This window comes from Anas acuta, chromosome 17 (genome assembly GCF_963932015.1).
Source record: "Anas acuta chromosome 17, bAnaAcu1.1, whole genome shotgun sequence".
NCBI lineage: Eukaryota > Metazoa > Chordata > Aves > Anseriformes > Anatidae > Anas > Anas acuta.
In genome coordinates, this window is record NC_088995.1 from 3,017,826 (window position 1) to 3,040,728 (window position 22,903).

Below are 22,903 nucleotides of genomic sequence, written 5' to 3' on the forward strand. Positions count from 1 at the left end.
ACCGAGATACTGCGCTGCGGAAGGCTGGTATCTCACACCACACACGCTGCTGAAATCACACCGTGCAGTTTCTACCTCCTCATGTTATCTCAGTGCAAGCCGGGGCTGAGTGTGCGTGTTACGGTTATGCTGGCGGGGCAGGGTGCGACTGGAATGGGAACTGGGGAAGGCTGGAATGGGAACTGGGGAAGTCTCGTGGGAGGCACTGCTCTGTCAGCACAGGCCCCGTCACGGCCGGGGCACGATCTTTGGGGCACAAACCCCTCAGTGCATGCACGTTGGCACACAGCTCATGATTTTTTTCCCTCCTCGGGTGGATTCAAGGCTGGACGAGGCTCCTGTCACCACAGAAGTGGAGACAGCCCCACTCCCCCCTTTGGGTACTTGACGATCCTGTCACGACACAAACAAGGGCAACCCCACACGCGGCTCCAGTCACGACAGGCCGCTGCGCTGAGACACCCATCACCTCATCCCTCCTGACGGGGCCGCACCCCCGCGCCCCCTCAACCACCAAACCCACGTCGAGACCGCACCATGAGGCGGCTGCCACCGGGAGCCGGACCAGCTCGCCCCCCACCCGCGGGCCTCATCCCCCGGCAGGGCGGAAGCTCTCCCGCCGCCGCATGAGGCCTGCAGCGCCCGCCTCCTCCTCCTCCTCCTCCCCCCCCGGGCGGAGGGCGGCCGCCCCGCGTTGCGCAGGACCGCGCCAGGCACCGCCACCGCCACCGCCATCGCCTCAGCGGCCCCCGGGCGGGGCCGCTCCATCCCCCGCCCCGCTCCGTTCTTCCCGCCAATGAGCGGCGTCCACATGCCGCGGCGGCGAGTGGGGCCCCGGGCGGCCCAGCTCCCGTAAGTTACATTAGAGCAGCCGCCGCCGCCGGTGCGCGACCGGAGCCACGGAACCTCGCGGGGGGGAGGGAAGGAGGGGGTTGAACGAGCCCGCAGCCCTGACGGCGGCCTTGGGAGTGTGTGTGAGGGGGGCGTAGCGACCCTCACCCGGCTGGGAGGGAGGCAGCGGGGCGGCTGCGCCTTTTTTTTTTTTTTTTTTTTTTTTTTTGTGTGTGTGTGTGTCCCCCTCCCCTCCCCTCTCCTTCCCCGCCTCTCGGAGCCGTTATCGCCGGCCGCGGGGGCGGCTCGGAGCTCGGCGAGGCGAAAGGCGAGGCGGCGAGGCCAACCGGCCGCGCTCTGCCCCGCGCCCCTCAGGCCGCAGCGGCTCTCCTCAGCCAGGCTTCGGGGGTGCCCGAAGCCCCGCTCGGCTCCCTCAGAGGGCGTGTGGGGTGGGAGGGGGGGCGGGGGCTTTTTTTTTTTTTTTCCATCGGGTTTTTCCCCCCCCTCTCCTTTTTTAATTTTTTTTTTTTTTTTTTAACGTCCCCTCCTGCCTCCTTCGGGAAGAGAGAGGCGGTGAGGTGGGCTCGGGGGCTCTCCTGTGGTGCGGGAGGGGGTCTATGGTGATAGCACGGGGGCGGTGGGGGACAGAGCCAGGCGCTGAGGGGGCTGAGGAGGGGGCTCGCCGCTGCGCCCGCCGCTGACGAGGAGGAGGAGGAGGAAGAAGAAGAAGAACAAGCAGAAGCCAGGCACCATTTGCTGCTCCTTGCCCCAGCCATGGAGAACGCGCACACAAAGACTGTGGAGGAAGTTTTGGCTTATTTCGGGGTCAACGAAAGCACCGGGCTCAGCCTGGAGCAAGTCAAGAAGCTGAAGGAGAAATGGGGCTCCAACGGTAGGTGAACCGGCCCCCTCAGCCGCGGGGATGCTGTCGCTGGCATTCGTCTTCTTTTCTCCCTCCGCTCCCTTTTTTTTTTTTTTTCTTCCACTCTTTTCTCTTCCGCTCATCGTTCTCGGGGCCCGGTTTCAAGGCCTGACGTGTATGTATTTGCAAAGCCGGCATCTCTTACAGGACCCGGAATAGGAGCGAGGGAGAGAAGATGGCTGACTTGAACTCCACCTCGTGGGTTTCTTTCATACCCCGAGCTCGCAGGGCTGCTTTGGGAAGGAGGATGTCACCTCCGTTTCCTTTCACCTTAACGGTGGGAAATCTTCTTCCATTCTGAAATGAAACACCGTGGGGTTTTTTGTCCGTCTTGACCTTCATTTTTCTATGCTTTCCGATACCTTTCTGTCCCTCATTTTACATTCTTCTCCTGAGTCGGGACACAAAATTCGTCAGATAGGGCGATTTAAAAAAAATCTTCACTATTTGTCCTTACTAGTCCCTTTTGAACTATGATGGCATTGTGTAAAAATGAAAAGCTGTGAGAAAATTATATGTATTTCTTTTTATTAGCTTTAACTCCCCTTTTATGCCTCTCGTAATGCTAAATGTAGTTGTGGGGAAATAAAGAGAGAGCAGAAATGAGAAAATTCTGAAATGGAGAAAAGCACTTGAAATATTTTGAACCGAGTTCCTTCTTTGATTTTTTTTAAGTGGTTGTGGAGGAAAATCCTTGTCAGAAAGCATTTGGAAAGCATTTTAAGCCTTTGACCCTTTGTATGCAGCAACAGCAGAAGTCACACAGCTGGCTGGAGTGATGACTTGGCTGAATTTACAACCCTTAGCAGCTCTCAGCTAACCTGTATGTGTCTTAAAATGCAAGACTAGCAGGCCTATTCAGTTCTTACAATGAAAAGAGCTGCTTTAATGGCTCTTAAGGTATGGCTCTCAAACCCAACTGAGTCGTGTGTACGATGCAGAAGCAGTATCTGGTGGATGCCTTATAATGCTCTAATGTTTCTTCAATGATTTCTTCTCTTTGACATGCTTCCTGAAAAAATCTGACTGACAGAATTACCAGCTGAGGAAGGTAAGCATTTTTTCTTGAAATTTTCTAGTTCTTGTCAATAGTTCATCCTTTTTTATATTCATGACTAAATGTCATCTTTACCCATTGCAGGAAAAACCTTACTCGAGCTTGTGATTGAACAATTTGAAGACTTACTAGTTAGAATTTTGTTGCTGGCAGCTTGCATATCTTTCGTAAGTATGAATTGTTCTTATTTCATTGGCTTGTATATTGCAGACTCAGAAATGACGTATGTTCCAACATATAGGAGCTGTACACCCTTCTCTTTCTTCAAGAGGTAGAAGTATAAGATGCTTAGTAAATCTCTCTCTCTTAAATTGGTTGCCTTGTGAATGGATTTTTTTTCTATGCTAAAGAAGAAAGTTTTGGGGAATCTTTCACTGCATGAGTCAGAAGTACGTAACTATGCTAGGCAGGTATTTTAAAAGTACTTCTTATTCAACCCCGCTTGCTTATTTGAAGTGGGATTTCCCAATGCTTTTGTTGGCTTTGAAAACTAACCTTGAGTAAGTGTTTAACTGGTCATCCTTCTTGCCTTTGAGTTAATTGTTATCAAGCTCAATGTATAATCACTGCAAGACATTTTTGGATGCAGTGCAGACTGTAAATAGAATTTACATGGCGAATATTCCAGTTGCCTTCCCTTCCTGATAATAGCAAGGTGACAGTTGTTGCTTTTGACAGTGACAAGAATGATGACGGCTGTGATGGCACCATTGTTGACCAAATTTGGTAACTGACCTTTGGATAGTCTAGTCATAAAATGAACATCTTGCTTTGCGTACTGGATTAAAAGAACAAGAATGAAATTTAATTTTTTTTAGAAAAGCACGTTTAGTTGGTCATCTTATGCAATATGTAAAATGTATGCGTTTACAGAAAAAATGGAAATCTGAACAAAGTTTTAAGTCTAGAAGGAAGATGAGAGCTATGCATCTTAGGGAGCTGGATGACAGGAAAAAAAGTGCAGAATATTAAATTGTTTCAGTAGAAGTAAAAGTTTATAGTAGACTTTGCCCTCCAGTTGTAATTAACTACTTGGAAAAAAAAAAAGCTGCAGCTGTTAGGGGTGTGGAAATTGTGACTCTAGCTAAGGGCAAGGTAATTAGATGGGCAGAGGAGAAACTGTTCTGTAATGGGGGAGGATATGGAGTTGGGGGAAGGGTTGACCTGTTGTGGCTGCTGCCGCATGCTGTGGTGCTGATCCTTGACCAAGGGAAGTTTTATCTATCCCCACACCAACACCTCCTTTCAAAATGCGCTGGGTTTTGGTATGTATATACCGTTACCAGCTGAGCAGTGGTTGGTGGCATTGATCTTGGCTGTGGACACAGAGGTGCTTTACTCACTCTTCTGTTTCCTGGGGAGGAAATTGGGCTGCCCATAGCAATTTGAATAAACAGGTCATTCAGAAGTCTTTTTTCCTCTTCTCTTTCTCATTTTCTTTCCCCAGAGGATGGAAAGGGGATGAAATAAATGACAGTACAGAATATTGTTAGCCTTTCCTTCCAACATATATTTTGTTTTTATTGTAACCAAGTGACAAAAACAACTTCACCAAACTTAAAAGATTTAATTGCCGAATGAGTATTCAGTACATCACTAGACTGACAGCAGTCATATAATATGCACTGCCAAGCACGCTTTGCAAACTTTATTAGTAACTGGATTCAATTTCTCTTTTTCAGTATGCTTAATTTTCCTGCCTAATTAAGGGGAGACTGTAGTCGAAAGGAGCGTAGGGTAGATCTGGGTTCTCTGCTTTTGTGCAACTGGCATGGTGTATGACCTTGGGCTACTGCTCTGCCTTTTCTCTGTCTCCTATTTAAGAGTTATGGCTACCTGCTGTAGGATTATTTTGGGAATAGCAGGGATTTTCCTTTTAATGAAATGTAAAGGAAAAAACTTAATACATTTTATTTCTGCACTTTAAAAGCACTCCTCCTTTGTGTTAGTTTCTGGCTTTTCCCCTGTTCAGAATGTGATCATGCATTGTCTGATTTTATTTTGTTTTGACACTTCTTGATGAAAGCATATTAGAGGCTTTGGTAGTAGCTGCAAGGAACTGTTGAATGTGTTCATAGATTGTATTGCTGTAAAATTGGGTGGAATTAACATCAACTAAATTCTAGTGCTCCTGAAAACGTTTGAAGAGTGTGCGTAGCTGTGTTAAGCATGTGGACAGTAGTTTTTCCATGAGAGAACTTGAAAATAACTACATTAAATACTGGTGTCGTATGTGAAGTTGAGACTAATAAATTATGCTAAGTCATTCTTATGGTAGAACAACTTAATACTGAAAGTTAACTTAAATGCGTGTATTATGCTCTTTTGCAAGCCTTAAGAATTCAGTCTTGCCATTTGTTCTGTTGGAAAGCATGCAAAACTTCCTGTACCTTAGAGATCTTGAAATGGATAATTAAACTTAAAATGGAGTCAACTAAATTTGTGTTGCTTTAGGATATTGACTAATACCACTGAGAACTGCTCTTTCATCTAATAAGACTTTGCCTTTCTTGGGGGCAGTGTCAGACCCCTCAGACTTATGCGTGGGACGGATGTGCACATTCACACTTCAGTTCAGTGACTACTTCTTGCTATATTTTATTGTTTGATAGACACTGCAGTACTCAGGTAGGGTGTTGGATAGTGTACCAGCAGAAGTAAGACTGGATAATGGCTCTGGGTTGAAATAACGTCCAGCTGAAGACTTACAGACCTGGTGTACTTATAGACCTGGTGTATATCCAAAAGGGAGTTTCTGTGGAGATGCTTAAATGAATTGTTTACTTTGCATGACAATAGGGGAAAATGGCTTAACGAGCTTGGGTTTAAGAATGAATGACCCCCAGATCTTGCTAAGTCTTTGAATTACTAGTGAGAGGGCCAACAATTGAAATTAGGCATGAGTATAGGATTGACTTTATTTTTAAGCTTTGAGTGTGTCACTAAAACTTGCTAGAACTTGAGCTGTTGAGTTTACTGAAGATCAGATGGAGAATGTACTTCACCGTGCTAGTGGCAGCCAGTTGTCATTGCGTGCTTGCAGGAAAGGCATGGGTGCTGTTAGGGCAGTGAAAGTAGTGTTCTTCTTCATTGTCAGTTTAAAGAAACTGTTGAACTTGAAGGTTCAGGTCTAAGAGATGGAACCTCAAGGTATGTTAGGGTACTAGTTTGTGTCATGGAAGCTTCTCTGGTAATTGTGTTGTGATCTTAAATCATATTAGATTTTTACTATTATGCTTGATGGCACAGAAAAAAGTCTTTAACATCGAGATCTGCATTCAGCTACATTTTTGTGTAGCAACATCACCTATTACATACCATAATATTCTGTATTCAGAGTGCCTTTTGTGTCCTCTACTCCCACAAGCCCTGTCAGGTATGTGTCAGTAAAATAAATCAGACTAACAGCTGATTCCTTGTCACCCTAGCTGATCGTGGGGGTCATATGCTGCCTGTTGCCTTGGCTGTAGATACCGTGTGCTACATTCCAAGTCGGAACTGCTGTTACAGATGTGCCAAGTTAGTAACAGCTTCAATTCTTACACTGTTGTTTCTCCAATATTTTTACTGGCCTTAAGTATGGCTTTTGAAGAGAAACAGTGTCATTTCTGATTTGAAGTAAATGTATCTACATGCGCACTCAGATCTTGTCTCAGTGTTTTGTTGGACACGGTGAAGCTTTTACAGAGGTAACTAGTGAAATGCATCTCAGTGGTTCAGGGGCTTTGGTAGCTTGATTTTCTAGGTGTAAATAAGAGGATGTTCAATTTACCATGAAATCCAGCTTTTAATCCTTGCTATGTCGATAACACGCACTAAAATCTACAGTATTTACGTTAAAAATAAGCTTGCTTTGCTGTATAAATCACTTCAACAAGTTGTAAAATGTTACTTGTGCCCCAGATTGGGAATAATGCTTTGAAGAATGTGATGTATGCTTAACTGTACAGTCCTATCTTTGCATCACATTTCTGCTGAGTTCTCTTCTACACGATGAAGTATGTGCTTGTAAAAGCTTGTATTTTAAAGTTAAAACTTCAGCATCTTGAGAGCACTCCTCTTTGGTTCAATTACTTCTGTAATGCTTGAACTAACTTAAAAGTGAATGTTCTGGGTCTCTTTCTGCTGGTCAATGTGTGTGTTTAGATGAAAACAATATATTGTGATTTAGGCTGGAGATGTTGGTTATATCCTGGAAATTAGTATGAGTATAGCCTCATCTGTGTTAAAAGGTGAACAAAGCCGCTGGTGAAGGGAGTTAGATGTGCCAGTAAAATGTTGCAGGCTTTGCCCTGGGATCACCCCAGAGCTACCTGGTAAGGTCAGGAGCTGTATGTGACATGAGATAAGGGTTGCTGAAGTACATTACACTGGCATGCTTTTAGCCAAACGCAGATTACTCAATAGGACCCGAGACACCAAATGATAGGTGGGGTGACAAAGGAGTAGGAAGCAATTGTGATTCCATTTTAATTTGTATAAATTAAACTATAAGCATTATGTATATTTATTGTCCCTGGTTTTGCTACAGCAATCACAGGAATGTTCTTGATTTAGAAGTATGGAGTAGCAAAACTATTGGATATTTATGATTTGCTAACCCAATAAAATTATTGATTTCTTACCAATAATTCTGGCCAAGATTTCTTCTTTTTCTTGGGTAGCAATTAAAAATAAAATCTGTTAGCAAATTGGGGATTATTTCCTGGTCTTCAGGATAACTGTCAAGTAACTAGAACAAGTATCAAGACTGCTAAAAAAAAAAAAAAAGCTTATATCTGCTTAAAATTAAGCAAATTTGTATTGAGAAGAAAAATCATTAAAAAGATTTTTGAGAAGTGGTAGTTAGTATTCTGTCCAAAACATACTGAATCCTAACTTAGAGTGTCCTGTGAGAAGAGGGCTCTCTTAAAGGCTTGCTGTAGTTCTACATGACTAGCTTTAATTAGTCTAAAACCTTTTTCGTCAGGATGAGGTCTTAATCTGCCTGCTTGCTTCAAAGTTTCCATTGTCAAAATGAAAAACAAACAAAAAAAAGCCTTGTTAGGTTGCTGACAACAAACTGTTTGCTTTTCCTCTGGTAGTAGGTACAGCTTGCTGGGCAACAGAATTTTATCTTGAAACTTTCATTCTTCATTTTATTCTTTCTGTTACTTAATGACAAATGGACACGTGAGGCAGTTTGCCACCATAATTTAACCTCGCAATCCGCAGATATTAATTTGTAGAAATGCAAAAGGCTGTAAGGACACTTCTGTTCTTGCAGCTGTATTGATCAGTAGTCTGCCTCATTGCTGGCTGACTTCTGCATTGTACTTCTGACCCCCTTTCTTTAAATAACCACAAAAACTAAGTGCTGTTTGCCCGTTGTTGCATGTTTTTGGACTTAGTATCCTGCAGGTCCACCCCATCATGCTTTGGATAAAGTAGGCTTCTGTAAGCCATGACTCTAGCAACACTAAATCAGATGTGCTAAATGAAAGTTGTCCTCAAAGCTGCTTGTGTGGGCTGTTGGTATGGGACTGGTAGGTCTTGCTAGTGATTTCCCTTATGCTGTCAGGCTCTTGTTTCCCCTGAGCAATTATTTTATCTTTTTCTTGCTTTTTAAAACATAAATGATAGTTTTTCCTACTGACCTGAACAGTCCACTGGGGATCAATGATGTTGTAATTAAGCTTCTCTATGTGTGAGTTTAAGTGGTTAAAATATGGTGGGGCCCTTCTGAGTAGTAGCCAAAGATCTTTCATGGAAAACCGCTTTAGGGTTTTAAAGTGTGCAAATGGAAGCTTTTTTGACATAGACTCAATGCTTTGGGCAAGAATTATAGTCTCTACTAGGCTTTGATTTACAGTCTGTTATCAAAAATGCATAATGAAATGGTCCTAAACTTACATGTATTACTTGCTCTACCTTTTGAGCTTGCTGTGTTTGTTAACTTTAGGCTACTACCAAATAATAACCTCTGTTTGTTAGTGCAGCATGTCTTGTCGGTCACAAATGTCCTCAGTGGAGTGCTAATGTAGCAGTAGTTTGCTATAGCAAAACCAAGGACTTACATTCAGGTGTTCTGTTATTTACATGCCTATGTTTGCACTCTAGAACTACACCGTGTAGGTTCTGTTACACAGTTCATGGTTGTGTGGAAACTTTGTGGGTGAGATGTGTGCTGCTTGCCTCCAGGATTAACTGTTTTTCATTTCAATCTAGTTACAGATTGATAACTTTGCCAAACAAGCAACAGTGAAGATCTAAAGCAACTTGGTAGATTTGTACTGTTAGGATTTCTGAGTTCATCTGCTCTTTTTGAAATAATGGTATATTGAAAGAAAGATCTCAAAGTTAATTTTGGCTCTCCTTGATGCGCATGGATCATGCTGTTCTTGTAGCTACTTTCCTTCCCTCTTGAAGTTGCAGGCTTTCTCGATGTTGCTTTACAACCCACATGGTCTTCAATCTGCAAAGATTATGGTTTAGTATTATGTAAAGCAGATGTTTTACTTCAGTTAACCTTGCAGTTGTCTGCTCTGTTAAGAATGCTACAAAATGATTGAATTTCCTTGCTTTTTTGGAAGCAGCATTGGCTTTGTGGAATCCCAATAAAGAAAGGGAAGGAAGAAACGGATACTAAGCAGCTTTTCTGATGGTGTGTGGCTTTGTATATGCCAAGGAAACTGGGACATGCTGTTAGCCATTTCTATAACTCTGCTAGAGGCAACAGTGCTGGTGAAGAATAAAAGCTGCCCATGATGTAAGGAGTAATGTGTTGAGTGAAAACTACCGTGTAGGCTGCGCTTCAGCAGGTCAAATGGCAGAAGCTGTTACTGGGAATTGAAGATGTGTGGTGTGGGAGGAGGGAAGAGGCATTGAGATGTGAAGAGCATAAGAATTCCTAAGTAAATCTCTCTCCAGAGGGATTACACAGACCCTCCAAATTATGCATTGCCAGTTGGAGTGGTTCAGTCTTACTAATCATAACCTGGGTCTTACAAGTTTATTCTTTTGTAATAAAATTTGTTGTTGCATTGGGTTTGCTTGACAGTCTGCTTTCTGCTTGAGGCTTTCATGCTGCTGCTCCTTCTTCCTTTTAACATCCTGGAGTGTTTCACAATTGAGCAATAGCTCTGAGCAGCATGTCAGTGGAATTATGGTGCTTGCTTTAGTAACGGTTTGCTCACTGCAGTCAGTGATTCAGACTGCTGCTGTTGCCTGACTACCAGTCCTAATTATCTCAACACGTTGTTCCTATTTACTGTCACTTTCCAGGCTTCCTGTTGCTCAATATGTTGACGAAAAAGCTCTTCCTCTCTGGTCACGTTAGCTTGACTTTTCTTCGGTAGCTACAGAACTCTGCAGAGGCCCTGATGCTTACCCATTCTCCTGAAGCCAAATGAATGGTAGAAGCCTAAACCTAGAACATGATTTGAAAGCAAATGGATTAAAATCTTCTTGGAGTCCTTTATGCAAGTTTTCCTGTTGATTTACTTAAAAAAAAAAAAAAGTTTAATTTTTATCAGATCCTTGGCTCTGAATTCGACTTCAGATGTAATTGTGCAGTTCACTTAAATGCTTCAATAGGACATCAGTTGTATTTTAATTAGTAGATATTTATTTTCGTATGTACTCAGTGAAAATTTGTAAAGCTATTTTCATTTGTGTAAGTTACTGATAAAGAACAATTCAGTTAAAATTCAGAATCTAGCTATGCATAAACCTTAATCGTGCGAAGCTTTAGTACTCTAAGTAGTCAAGCTAATCAGTCTGCATCTTGTTTTAGACAGTAATGAAAAATTTTTGCAACTTTTCAGTGCTGGAGCCGTTGTCATGACTTCTGCTTTCGTTTTTGAAGCAAGAGTAGCAGTATGGTTCCCAAAAAAATAGCTTTCTCCTTTAAAAGAAGAGCAGGTTTCAGAATGAACTTCGTACTACTTCAGTAAAGATTCTTTTTCTCCTTTTCCATTGCATATTGCCAACTCCTTCAGGAGCTACAGCTTGGAAGATTTGAGGGTTCTTCAAAATTGCTGAAGTCTGAGGAGTTGAACCTCAAGCTGAAATTCACTGTGTCTTAGGTTTGCAAGGTGTCAATGTAAATCACTTGATTTAAATCAGTGTTTCTCTCTTACAGGTCCTGGCCTGGTTTGAAGAAGGTGAAGAAACAATCACAGCATTTGTAGAGCCTTTTGTAATCTTACTTATATTAGTAGCCAACGCGATTGTGGGAGTGTGGCAGGTATGCAGATACTTTTACAATACCAAATCACAAATGTTTTGGAGTTTCTTGGTTTAAGAGGAACTGCGCTCTGTAGTGTCAGGTGCTTCATACAATGCAAGCAATATGTATGGCTAGATTTAGATTCTTGAGTCTACGTATCATATAAATTCCAGACAAAGTATTGACTAAAGGTGAAATGAAAGCTTCAGAAGTATTGCCAACAAGGCAAAGTGCCTGTCAGTTTGTTTAGCCATACACTGATCAACACATCAACTCAACTGTCCAGAATGAAGTCCTGAATTCAGGAAATAAACATTGCAAAGCTAAGAAGCAGTCATTTGTATAGGCTTACAAAATGTGGCTTTGTTCCAGCTGAGGAACAAAGGATGGGACATCTTGTAATTTTGTTTCTTGTCTGTTTCCTTTTGAGAACAAATACTAGTTTTAGTGCATTTGTTGAGGGAATTAACACAGTATTCTTCCTCTTCAATTACTACAATTCTTAGTTATAAAATAGTATTGGCAATAACACATACTGACACTTCTTAAAATAGTCAGAATGATATGAACAATTTTGACTTGCCAAATTTGATCACTTCTGATAGAGCATTTTATTAGATTTTTTTCTGCAGATAAAAAGTATTACGGGGTTTTAGGGTAACTGAAGTCCCTTGCAGATTTTTTTTAAAGGGGTAGTGTTAATGTAACATAAGTACTTGCTATCCTAGCAAGTTAGGCTTCAGGCTTTTTTAGAAAAGAACAAGCAAAGCAAAACACAACAAACAACACAACAAACCAAACAAATAATGCTCTCCAAAATAACAATGAAAACTAAGGGAGAGACCTCTTAGCATGCTAAAACACGTAGGAGTCGAGCCTAAACACTGTTAACCACCAGAAGTGTCTTTCCGTGGCATTGCTATGTGTTTCTACTCTTTGCTTTTGTTCAAACACAAGTAGCAGAAGATTGATTTTTCTAGCGGAATCTTGCTTGCTGCACAACAGCTAGAGCTGGTAATGGGTGCAGAGGTTATGTAGAGTGAAGAACGAAAGCAGTGCACGCTTTAGTGTCACTTGTATAAAGCAGTTGTGGAAGAACTAATTTTTAATAACTTGAAACTGTGTGTTACAATTCTGCACATAATCTGAAGCCTGAAATCTAAGGTAAAGCTATCCGTATAGTTTGGGAATTTGCTTGTGTAGTCAGATAAACTCTTGTAGGGAATAACCAATTTTTTCAGATGTGCTAAGTGTGCAGAGAGTATCTGTACATCTACATGCAGCGAACTTAATTGTGAAACAGAATTGCTGCACAGATTAAATGACTCATTCCCTTGTTTTAATGGGCATGGAAAAAAGTCACAGTACGTAGTCTCCACCCATAACTGTATCTGTTTCTACAGGTACTGTGAGCAACTGAGTCATTGCCTTAGCTCTGCCCTTTTCAACCTTTCTTTCCATGTGCACATTTCCCAAAGCGCCATCTGCTAGTACTTAAGTGGTTGACAGGACAGTGTACCTACCCTTCAAATCAAGCAAACTGGGAGCAAAAAGATATGGTCAAAGATGCTGAGATGTTAACTCTTAGTTAATGCACAGAAAAGTAATGTCAGCATTATGTTGTTGAGGAGCAGAATCAATTTTCCTGGTGGAATATGAGGCTAGTATTACTAACAGCTTTTGGGACCTGCACTGGTACCTCTTCACGGCCTGGCACAGAGCTGTACCATGTAAACAGAAGTCCTTCAAGGTAGCTTTGGTGAGCTGCTTTGTTGTATGGAAACACCTCATACCTCAACCTTGGACTTTTTGAGGATTAAGTGTCTGTTTTGATATGTGCTGGGTCAAATTTTTATCGTCTAGAAAGGCCGGTATGTATTTGAAGTGAAGACTTTCTAAAATCAAGGTGTACTAGCTGTACCCTTAGCATTTTCAGGACTGTATGATGTTTGTACTTGCAAATTGAGTGAGAAATTGAGAAATAAGTTATTCCTACATGAGACTGAGCATCAGTAATGATAGACTGCTGGTTTCTTATGTTGCCCTATCTCTTGGTAGCATCACTGCATTGACAGCAATCTCTGGTAGTGTTAAGCTGAGGAAACTGCAATTGAGATAGGAAAGTTATTGTGCTAGTGTTTGTGGAAATAAAAACTTGTGTGTGGGGATTCTTCTAAGTTTGTAAGCTGTTAGAGAATCTGGGGAGGCTTCTTGTCAGTGTGCCTAAATTTCACTGTAGCGTGACTTAATTTGATGAAATGAAACTGATGATAATGCTGTTGGGGAAACTTTGATCATCTTAACTTGACTCTTGACTTCTATTAGTAGATCAAACTCAGTATTGCTAGCCCACTCCAGTTTGAAGGTAAGCTGGTACAGCTGAGACAAGACTAGGATTACAACTCGTGGATATACAGATGCTTTTTGACGTGAAAAAAAAATCACTGCTACATAGAACAGTTTGTGCAGCCTCCCTGTAACAAGACATAAAGGATTTTCTTGATAGGAAATTCTGCTGAGTTTGAATAAACAGCATCTAGCTTCTAAATGTCAGCTAATATCTGAATTACATTGTAATGATTTCCAGTCAGCAACCTCATAAGGGGATGGGTCACACAATTTTCGTTGTGAATAAATGTGGCTGAGCTGAGTCAGTAGTATTTGTGTGATGCTGCATTTGAAAAGTTGGGTCTGACATACTTACCTTTCCTTACCTTGAAGGCTCTTTAAACTGCATGGTTTTTTTTTTTCTGTATTTTAGGAAAGAAATGCTGAAAATGCTATTGAAGCTCTTAAAGAATATGAACCAGAAATGGGTAAAGTATATCGACAAGACCGAAAGAGTGTTCAAAGGATTAAAGCAAGGGACATCGTCCCGGGTGATATTGTAGAAGTGGCAGGTAAGGCTCATTTATGTGGTACATACATGTATTAGTTTGTATTGTAAAACTGTTGTGGGGGCCTTGTCTTAATGATTTGAGGCCCTGGGGGGAGTTCTTAGAGAAATCTTAAGTATATGCTTCACATAAAGAACAACCTTGCTCCTGTTCATCTGTAATTACTTTAAATGTGCATTTGCACTGAGGGGATTGTTTTTCAAATTGCCACTTAGTTTAATTAGCAGGTCTAAAAGCAAAGCATCTTAATTGGAGTACAGGTTTTAAAACACTTGTCACTACTCTAAAACTGCATTTTCGGCAGTCTGGGTTCAGACTATCATGTAACTTGTCTGTTTTCTATCACAAATTTTTTTCCTTGCTCTTAAATGTGATGACTGAAATTTTGGAATGCAGAGATTTTTTTGTTTAGTCACACTCTGTCCTTTAGATAAAGAAAGCTGTAATTTAATTTGAATTTTTTTTCCAACTCTTACGCTTGCAGTGGCAGTCCTTTTTCAATTTCTTGTTACAAATGTCTTCCTCTGTCCTCAGCTAATATGTGCCTGGCATGTGACATCATTGGTTTCTCATCTTTGATAATGCCTTAGCACGTCTTTCTTTTATGTATTGCTGTACAGGAGGCTGCAAATAGAATAATTATTAAATAAGTAGAGCATCCTGTTCTCTACTGTGAGCATTTGAACCCCATGCCTTCATTGCTTCTTTTTAAAATAGATAAATAAAGTCCTAGATCAAAAGATTTGATTCTTGCATCAATTTTTTCAATAGACTTGTCCTAAAAGATGTATCTTTGTCTGGAAAGAGTACAAAAATGGAAGTATGAACTGAATATGTAAAACCCTTTCACTTTGGTGATAATGCCACAGCAATATCTCTTTCACTAAATTGGAGTGGTCAGTGACTTTGTTTCTGATTTCTTCCCGGATAAAAGTGGGTGGTTCTTGTTAAATGTCAGGAGTAATTGCATACTCATATTTCGTAGGTCATTATCAACTGTTAGCTGAGTGATTGCTCCTTTGGGAGCAATTTAGGGTGTACATCAAACTATTTCTTTTCCCCTAGCCTTCCTTTGCTTTTAGAAGTGGTAGCTGTCGAAGGTGGAGATAAATATATACCCTTAAAATTGACTATCCTGCTGTTTTAATTAGTAGGCAGAGAGAGTATGCACTCAAAATGAAGTTGGTGTTGGCTGGCTTCCCAGCTTTCATTCCTTGAGAAACTTTTAATGTTTGCTAAGCCCTGTCCAGAGTCTCAGTCCTGTGCACAGGATGATTCAGCTACGGCAGCTCTGGCTGAGGTGACTGCGAGTGAGTGAGAATCGCATCAAGGCTGAAGCTAGTTTGCTCTTAGTGTCTGTGGGTGAAGAACAAGTACAAATACAAAGTGCTGATAGCTGAAATAAAGGGTGAATTATGATACCTTGTCACTTACTCTGCTGTTTTACCTCGCCATTACCGTATTCTACAGTCAATTTAAATCCATGAGTTCTGCAGTGAGATGTTGTTTAAGCAGCTGAAGTTTTCTTTCTCCCTATTTTAAGTGCTTGCAATAGACTGGTGGTTCTGGAAGCAGTTTATCATGGGAGTATAGTGATTTTTGTGGGGTACTTAAATGAGTATTGGTAGAACAGCAAACTGACTGTATTTTATACAGGTTTGGGGTATCCAGCTAAGGAAAAATGCTAGATTTTGCTGCTCTGACAGGTGTCTAGAGCACAGAAATTTCCCAACTGATTCTTTGTTATTTCAGAAGCGGCAGAGAAATCCCATTTTCATCTTGCAGAAAAAGACAAAGCTCAGGTTGTATGTAAAACAGCTGGGGGATGTGCAGGCTTTACTTACATTGCTGTGCGTTGTCAGTATCAATAAAATCAATTGCTTGTGACTTTAGACATCTCTTTGGAAAATCTTTGTCTGAAGGAGAAAAACGAATTGGAAATAAATTGCTGACTAGAATGTGTATATTGCTAGGCCGTCTTTATCAAGCATGGTACCCTATTTTTCACAGGGGAACTATTGCATTATTTTAAAATCTGATTGTAGATCAGTGTCTGATAGTTTGCGTGTGGAACGGATTTAAAAAAAAAAAACACTAGTATGCTTAGTAGAAAAACAAAATTGCCCAACTTTTGTGATTGTCCTTTAACATAAATAGTCTAGCCTGTTGACTGACTGTAGAAGTACATACTAATTAAAACACTTGCTTAATCTGGTGGGTCAAATAGTCCTGAGCATGTTTTAAGCACTCATTTCTCTTACATTGGTAAGTAGTCAGTTGCATCTTCAATGAAAGTGACTATATGTGTTATATTAAGTATGTCATGTGGTTGTTTTATACAGAAAGTAAGTGCTTCAGTGTAATATGAACACTGATACTGAAACAGTATAAATTCTAACTTGTAGTCAGACAATGATGAAATTTTAATCATATCAAACTCAGAAAAGCTCCCAAGCAAGTTGAGAAGAGCAATACACTATGTACCAGCTTTAGTGTCAAGACCTGGAGGTGAGGGAGAGTGTGTGCATGCCTGTCTCTCAAGCGCAAGAGTATTGTGATGGCCTTTGACATGGTGTTTGCAAAAAGATGACCATGTAGGGAAGTGACGGAGCACTTCATACTAGGATACATATCTGGGTATGGAATTCTAGGCAAAGTGCCAATGACATTTGTGTGTCCAGGCGAATATCTCTCAACCAAGTGGTGTAAATAACCAGGTGATAGGTTTCTCCCCTGTGTTGATATCTAATTTTAAAGAACTTTCTAAAGGTCCTCTATTACAGAACAGTTAATGCTATAACAGCTGTCTTAATTTGATGTGGCTACACTGGGGTCTGATGCAGAGAGAACTTGCTGTAGGAATTGGTGGATTGGTATTGCAATTCATGCAGAAGTACACATTTTTATATTTGCTTCTTTCCACTGCAAGAGTTCTCTGAGAATAAGTAGCATTGAACCATTTCCAAAATCATTTGGTCTATCTTGTAGTTTTGAAGCCATTAAAGGTAACCTGTGCAGTTAAACATAACCAAAAGACAATACAATAATGGCTAATACCATGACTCTTTATTTTGGCTCCTTAGGCTATTCCATGGAGCTTGACTGTGTTCATTACATAGACTACTGTGCCTCTTGGCCTTCTAAAATAAAGCTATGTGAAGATACTTCCTTTAATTGCTCTGTCAACTGGGGAGATGGATGCTGGGGTATTGAAGTAATAGGGGGAAACTGCAGGTCTGCATTGTCACTGTGCAGTAAATGTGGAGTACCTTGAAATAGATTAGGCCATCTATCTCTTGAGGGGCACTGTCTTACGCTTATCTTGGGAATCAGTGTGCACGCAGGCACTGTGGAGCACTTGATGAGCAATTACTGGTTATTATGGCTGGCAGCTAACATTCGACATAAATGCCACGCTATAATTTTGCAGGTGTACCAGCAGACAGTTGATGGTTTGAATGCCTGGAGACTATGCAGACATGAATTGCTTAACTGTATATGTTCAGAAACTTTTCTTCCATGTCTGCATCAGCAGAGCCAGTGGAAAAGATACTGTATAATCATCAGGAAATCTGTGGGATGGAGTTGGAGTTTAGGGGTTTGGGATATATGTCTTAAATTGGCTTGCAGAGCTCTAGGGGGCATAGTTCTCAGAACTGTAGTGTTTGAGGGTTACTAAGCTACACTGTTTGTTTCTTCGAATTGATGAACTGAAAAAAAAAGTCCAGATGCTGTCCTCAAATGGCTTCTCTGTGTGCCTGTCTTAAATGGATTACCACTCTGCTCTAAAACCTTAAGTTTATTGGAGGATGCACTCTAAATTGGTAACTAGCGGCTGCCTTAATAGATTAAAGATGCCCTTTGATGTTTTGAGTGTTTGTCTTGGTTAAAGTAATATTTTAAAGAGAAACTTAAAACAGCAGGGCTTTAGTTCTTAAAGTTTTATATGAAGCCCAGTCTGACAAGCTGGGATAAACTGGTTGCAAATTGCTTAATTATAAAAGAAGCACAGTAATGAATTTTGTTCACTTTTTTGCATTATTCTGTCTAAAGTGTTCTGGCTTAGATGGTATATCTAATTAGATTTCTGTGATTTAATAAATGGATGTTCACTAGTCGTAATTTGTAAGTGACCAAGCTGGAGTCACAGTAGTCCCTTTTTCCCTGAAATGCTGAATAGTGGTTTCTGTCATCTACTGTTACATCTGTAAGTACTCAACAGCTTAAAAATACACAGACTTCCCAGAAATTGATGCTTATTTAATTGGTGGATATGCTTGAATACTCACTTTTAAGTTTATACCTGGCATAAAGTATGCAAGTGCTGCTTTCCAAGGCTTTTAATTCCAACTGCAGAATATTTCAAGATACTTTCTAAAGCATAAATACTTTATAATTAAGGGAAGATGAATTTTGGCATTAAAGTTGGGAAGGAATATTCTTGAACTGAATTACGTCAGACTCCAATGTGGTTATGAAGGAGCTACAGGTTATCCGTGTAGTATGAAGAGCAGACATTGATTTTTGCAGAATTTATTCTAAAGCAACTTGGTCTCTGCATTTGTGTTACTTTAATGACTAGAATTGATCTTCACTGCTAAAGATACAGGCTTATTTTCTGTGGAGAGGTAGTTGGAAGGGGTGAGGGTGGCATACCAAACAGCTACAACACAATGGAGTGAGAGTTCAGTCCAAAGTGTTGACCTTCTGGTGGCTGTCCTAAAAGCATACTGCTGAAAGCAGCTCTTGATATGGAGGGAAAAGTCAACTGTAGGTATTTCTTCTTGCCTAGTGCAAGTTGTTGGGTTTGCTTTGTAAAAAATGAAGCACCAGCTGTTTTGCTTTTTCCATAAAGTACTGCTTTTGCATCAGAAAAAAAACACACATGGAAATAAAAACAGAGGTTAATAAATACATGTATGCATAGTACATAAATCTGTGGGCTGCGGTGAACATTTTGGCTGTCGGACTCTTCTAACACATCAGAGGCAGTTCTGAGATAAGAGTGCAGTCCAAACTTCACTCGGTACTCCACTGACATCATTACCACGTTGGTGGTTATGCACGAGGTTCAAGTCAGGGCACAGCCTAAACCTGTGTCACTCACTGCACGCATTTGTAAGTTTAACAGACTACTCTCTTGTTTTTTCCTGTTTCTTACAGCAGTTTCCTCTGGAGTTGCTGAACTGTTAGTGAAAAGCAGTGACCGTAATTCTATTTTAATTGTTGGTATTCGTAGTATATCTGGTGTTCTATATTCTGAATAGAACCGATACTGCAGTGGGGTTTTAATACAAGTAGTACTGAACAAAATACTTGATCATCAAGATAAAGTTCTGCTAATACCGTAATCTCCCTTGCAAAGCAAGCCTTTCCTTTTTTAAGACTAAGAAAAACTTGCCCTTTGGTGCTGTGCTGCACTTCCAGAATGCTTACTGGTTGTTCTTGGATTGCCCAAATGCAGTCAGATTTGGAAATGGGAACTTCATTTCAAATTCAAATTTGGAAACTTCAGCTTTGGTGGAGAAATGTCACCTGCTGCTCTACCTGATCTGGCAAAAGTGGAAGCTTAATGTAACAGTTTCTTCTTTCTGCTATTAGATATTTTAATAGGCTGATCACAAGAGTTTCCATCTAGAAGGTGGTGTTATAAATAAATCCACTGATTAAAAGCTGAAGCTAGACCAAGTCAGATTAGAAAAAAGTGCAGACTTACAGGCTGGGTATCACATTGGCACAACTTATTAAATGTTCTGGTGCCCTCTTCAGAGAGACTGACATTCAAATATGATTTTCCAAAATGGAAGCATTAAAATAGGAATGACTTGTCTTATGTATTGCTCAATACACTATATACTTTTTCTAAATAGAACCTTAGTTCTGGTTTTGAAATATTTTGCTCCCAGAAAGCTGAGTTTTTTCCTGTTTTTTCCTGTCTCCTTGGTTGTCATTGATGAGAATGCAACATGAATAACTTATGTATGATGTTTTTCTTCTGCCTCTAACAGTTCTTAGGTTTGGATATTTAGACCTCTGCATGCGCTGTGCAGTAAGCTCCAAGGATAACTTCTGTCTGTCCAGAATGGAGAACAGCATGTGGTAGAGAGGGCTGTTTTGTGAATGCTCTCTAATCTGTAGCATGTGTCATCAATGCAAAAAATTGACTCAGAATACGTTGTTTTGCTGGCTTGGCAGTAAAACCAAATGCTGTTTTACTAGTATGGTTAAAACTGAAGGGACCACTATTTTAGTCTACATCTTCTTGAAAAGAAATCCATCTTAACTGTCTTTGGGTGTAAATTCAGGTTTACAGTGTATTTCACAGTCCTCATTTTGATAACTTGACACTTCTGACCTTGTATGAAAGAGTAGGTGGACTTCTTGTTTTGAAGAGCTTCTGATTTTTCGTAGCATTTTTATTATGCCCTATATAGGAAATGTTGGAAATGTAAATTTTATTCCTGTAACAACAGGTTAAATTTGTGGTCAAACACAATAGGAAGACTGGGCTGTATGTGAGAGGAAGACTAGTATGTGAAGAGGGAAGAAGAAGATGAGCTAAGCTGAGTTTGTTAAAGAAGTTTAGTATCAAAATCATGCTGCCACAACTAAACTTCCAGATAGAAGCAGTTCATTATGTTCAGATGTCAGTTGCAATTGTTACTGTCTGTCCAGCAGAAACAATACTCAGCTCTGTCTAGGGTCCCATACTGTGTTACTTAAGCCTGCTCATTTCAGTTCTTAAACCTTGTGGTGGTATCTCTACTGTAGGGATTTTTTGATTGCTTGTTTCAATTACCTCAGTTTCATAGGCAGTTTATTAGTAAATACTCCCCACTGGTATGTATTCTAATTTAGAAGATAAACTCTATTTTTGGGCAAGAGTGGACTTTGAAATAACAGATTCTTTAAGAGGCTAAAGATCTCATTAGGAAAAGTGGCCTAAATAACTGTACCCATAATAGTATGTAATGTTGGAACAGATAAAGAAAACGGTTGTTAACCCTTAATGTTTTGGCAAAAAAATAATACTCATCTTTTCTTTTGATGGCTTTAAGCAAGTGGCTTTATTTTTTTTTTCCTTTAACTTCATGATTTATAGAATGTGTCTCATCACTTCGTAGCTTCCTGGGCTGTTGGAACCATAGGCTTCAGCATGCTAAGTGCATTTCTGCTGTAGGAGTCTCCCAGTAACTGCCTCTGTGTTCTGACAGTTCTGAAAATAAATGTTTAGTGTTATTGCTATCTTGGAAAGTGGTAAAGGGATATTGGTTCTCAAGTTAAACATTTTGATAATGAATTGATCGTTCCAGGACATGGTCACAGCGAGGTATTAGATTAGGACTTAATGCGTTCTATGCTTGAAGTCAATTTGAAGACTTGAATCATTCAGGGTCACTTCCCAAGTCCAACTGGGCAGCCTGCATGCTGGTTTTTCATTTAGGTTTTTGTTCATGAGGAAGCCCTCTTTAGGGAACTGCAGTCACATCTGCAAATGGCACCTGTTTTACTTGAAGTGTGCTCCTTTGCCAAGTAGGCTTCAAATTGAACGCATGTAAATGATTGCACACAGGAAGAGTGGAAATTGACCCATAATGCTGCCATGGCACTGGGAGGAGTCAGATAAGTGGGGAGCTTTGAACTCCAGAAGAAAGGCTGGGGGGTGAGGTGTAATCAAGATAATATTGCTAGGTAGTTGCAAGTAGCTGAAAAACTCAGTATTTGCAGGTATTAATTGTCCATATTTTCAGTGAGGCAATGCGGCTTGTTTAAAATACCTTTAACTTGTATTGCAACTAAATGCGAGTCCAGTTTCTATCAAGAAGAAACTGTAAATCACATGCTACAGTGTATACTCACATGCAGTTAAATAAGTGGCTTTCTTTGGCCTCTTCACATGGACTAGGCTTTTTTAAGATTTCTTTGTGGGATAAAGCTCAGTATTATAATGCTAAAATGCTATTTTGTGCATGAACAAAAGGATTGTGAGGAAAGCTGTAATGATTTGAACCAAGCCCTGCTAAAACTGTTCCAAGTTTAATTTGTTAAAAATAATTGATGAAAATACTTCTGTAACTGACTTGTGCTTTTAGGCTTAAAGCTATGAGATTATCTAAAGTTAGACTATATAGACTGTAGCAGCTCTGTATTAAGCAACGCAAATGCATATTCTCCTAATTTCTTGTTGTCTTCTAAGTCATGGCTTTGGGTAATACTTGTAGTTGTTCTGTGGTCTAAAATAGTTTATTATCAATGAAAACAACATGAGATTGATTTGAGTTAAAGTATATGGAAAAAAAGCCTTCTACTTATAGATGAGATCTGCATTAGACTGCTCACCAAAGAATTTCCTGTCTATCATAGGATAAATTCCTATCTATAGTAAGTTTCACTTATGCTCATTAAAGTGTATTTGAGACCATAAATGCCTTAGTGTCGTAGCTGTTTTGCAGAGAGCTGCTCAAAATAGTTCTGTAATAGATCCTGATATAAAGTTGTTTTTTTACATATTGGAAATACTTTGAATGTTTTACTCCAGCCTTCTCAAATGGAGATGGTGAGGGAATATAACGCATCTTACCTTAAATTGTTGAGATAAACTTAAAAGCAGCAGTATTGTAACATTAAATGCTTCAGTTCTGATGATAGAGGCAGTAATAATAGTGAGTAGCTCTTGTGGCAATATTGTTGCTTGAATATCAATCTACAAGAGCAGGAGTCTCTCCTGGCACATCAAATTTTTGGGAATATTGTGTTTGAGTTTGAACAATTTAGAACTGTTCAGAAGCAGTGCACTGGGAGATGACTCGTGCACTCTTCTGTCCAGTTAGTTGAAGGTACTTGTTTACAGCTGCTTTTTGTATTAAGAAGCAATGAAGACTTCAGCATAGTCTTGGCAAATGTGGTAGTGTGTTGGAGTGGGCCGTAGCTCTCCAGCTGCTGTAAGAACTACAAAAATGTGTACGTGGATTGACAGGCATTATGCC

At 40.3% G+C, this 22,903-nt stretch overlaps 1 protein-coding gene across 3 annotated transcripts in view; it reads left to right on the forward strand.

Annotated features, from left to right (window-relative positions):
• The first annotated feature begins 857 nt into the window (after positions 1 to 857).
• ATP2A2 (ATPase sarcoplasmic/endoplasmic reticulum Ca2+ transporting 2) overlaps positions 858 to 22,903 on the forward strand; it is a 45,354-nt gene continuing 23,308 nt past the window's right edge. For 2 of the 3 annotated variants that reach the window (XR_011088634.1, XM_068654430.1), the window contains exons 1-5: positions 858 to 1,723; positions 2,787 to 2,804; positions 2,895 to 2,977; positions 10,933 to 11,037; positions 13,781 to 13,919. Coding sequence is in view for 2 of the 3 variants with exons in the window: in XM_068654430.1 (XP_068510531.1) it covers positions 1,606 to 1,723; positions 2,787 to 2,804; positions 2,895 to 2,977; positions 10,933 to 11,037; positions 13,781 to 13,919 (463 nt within the window). In the remaining variant the exon portion in view is untranslated. The remainder of the gene's footprint in view (positions 1,724 to 2,786; positions 2,805 to 2,894; positions 2,978 to 10,932; positions 11,038 to 13,780; positions 13,920 to 22,903) is intronic. The other variant, XM_068654431.1, reaches the window with a different exon arrangement.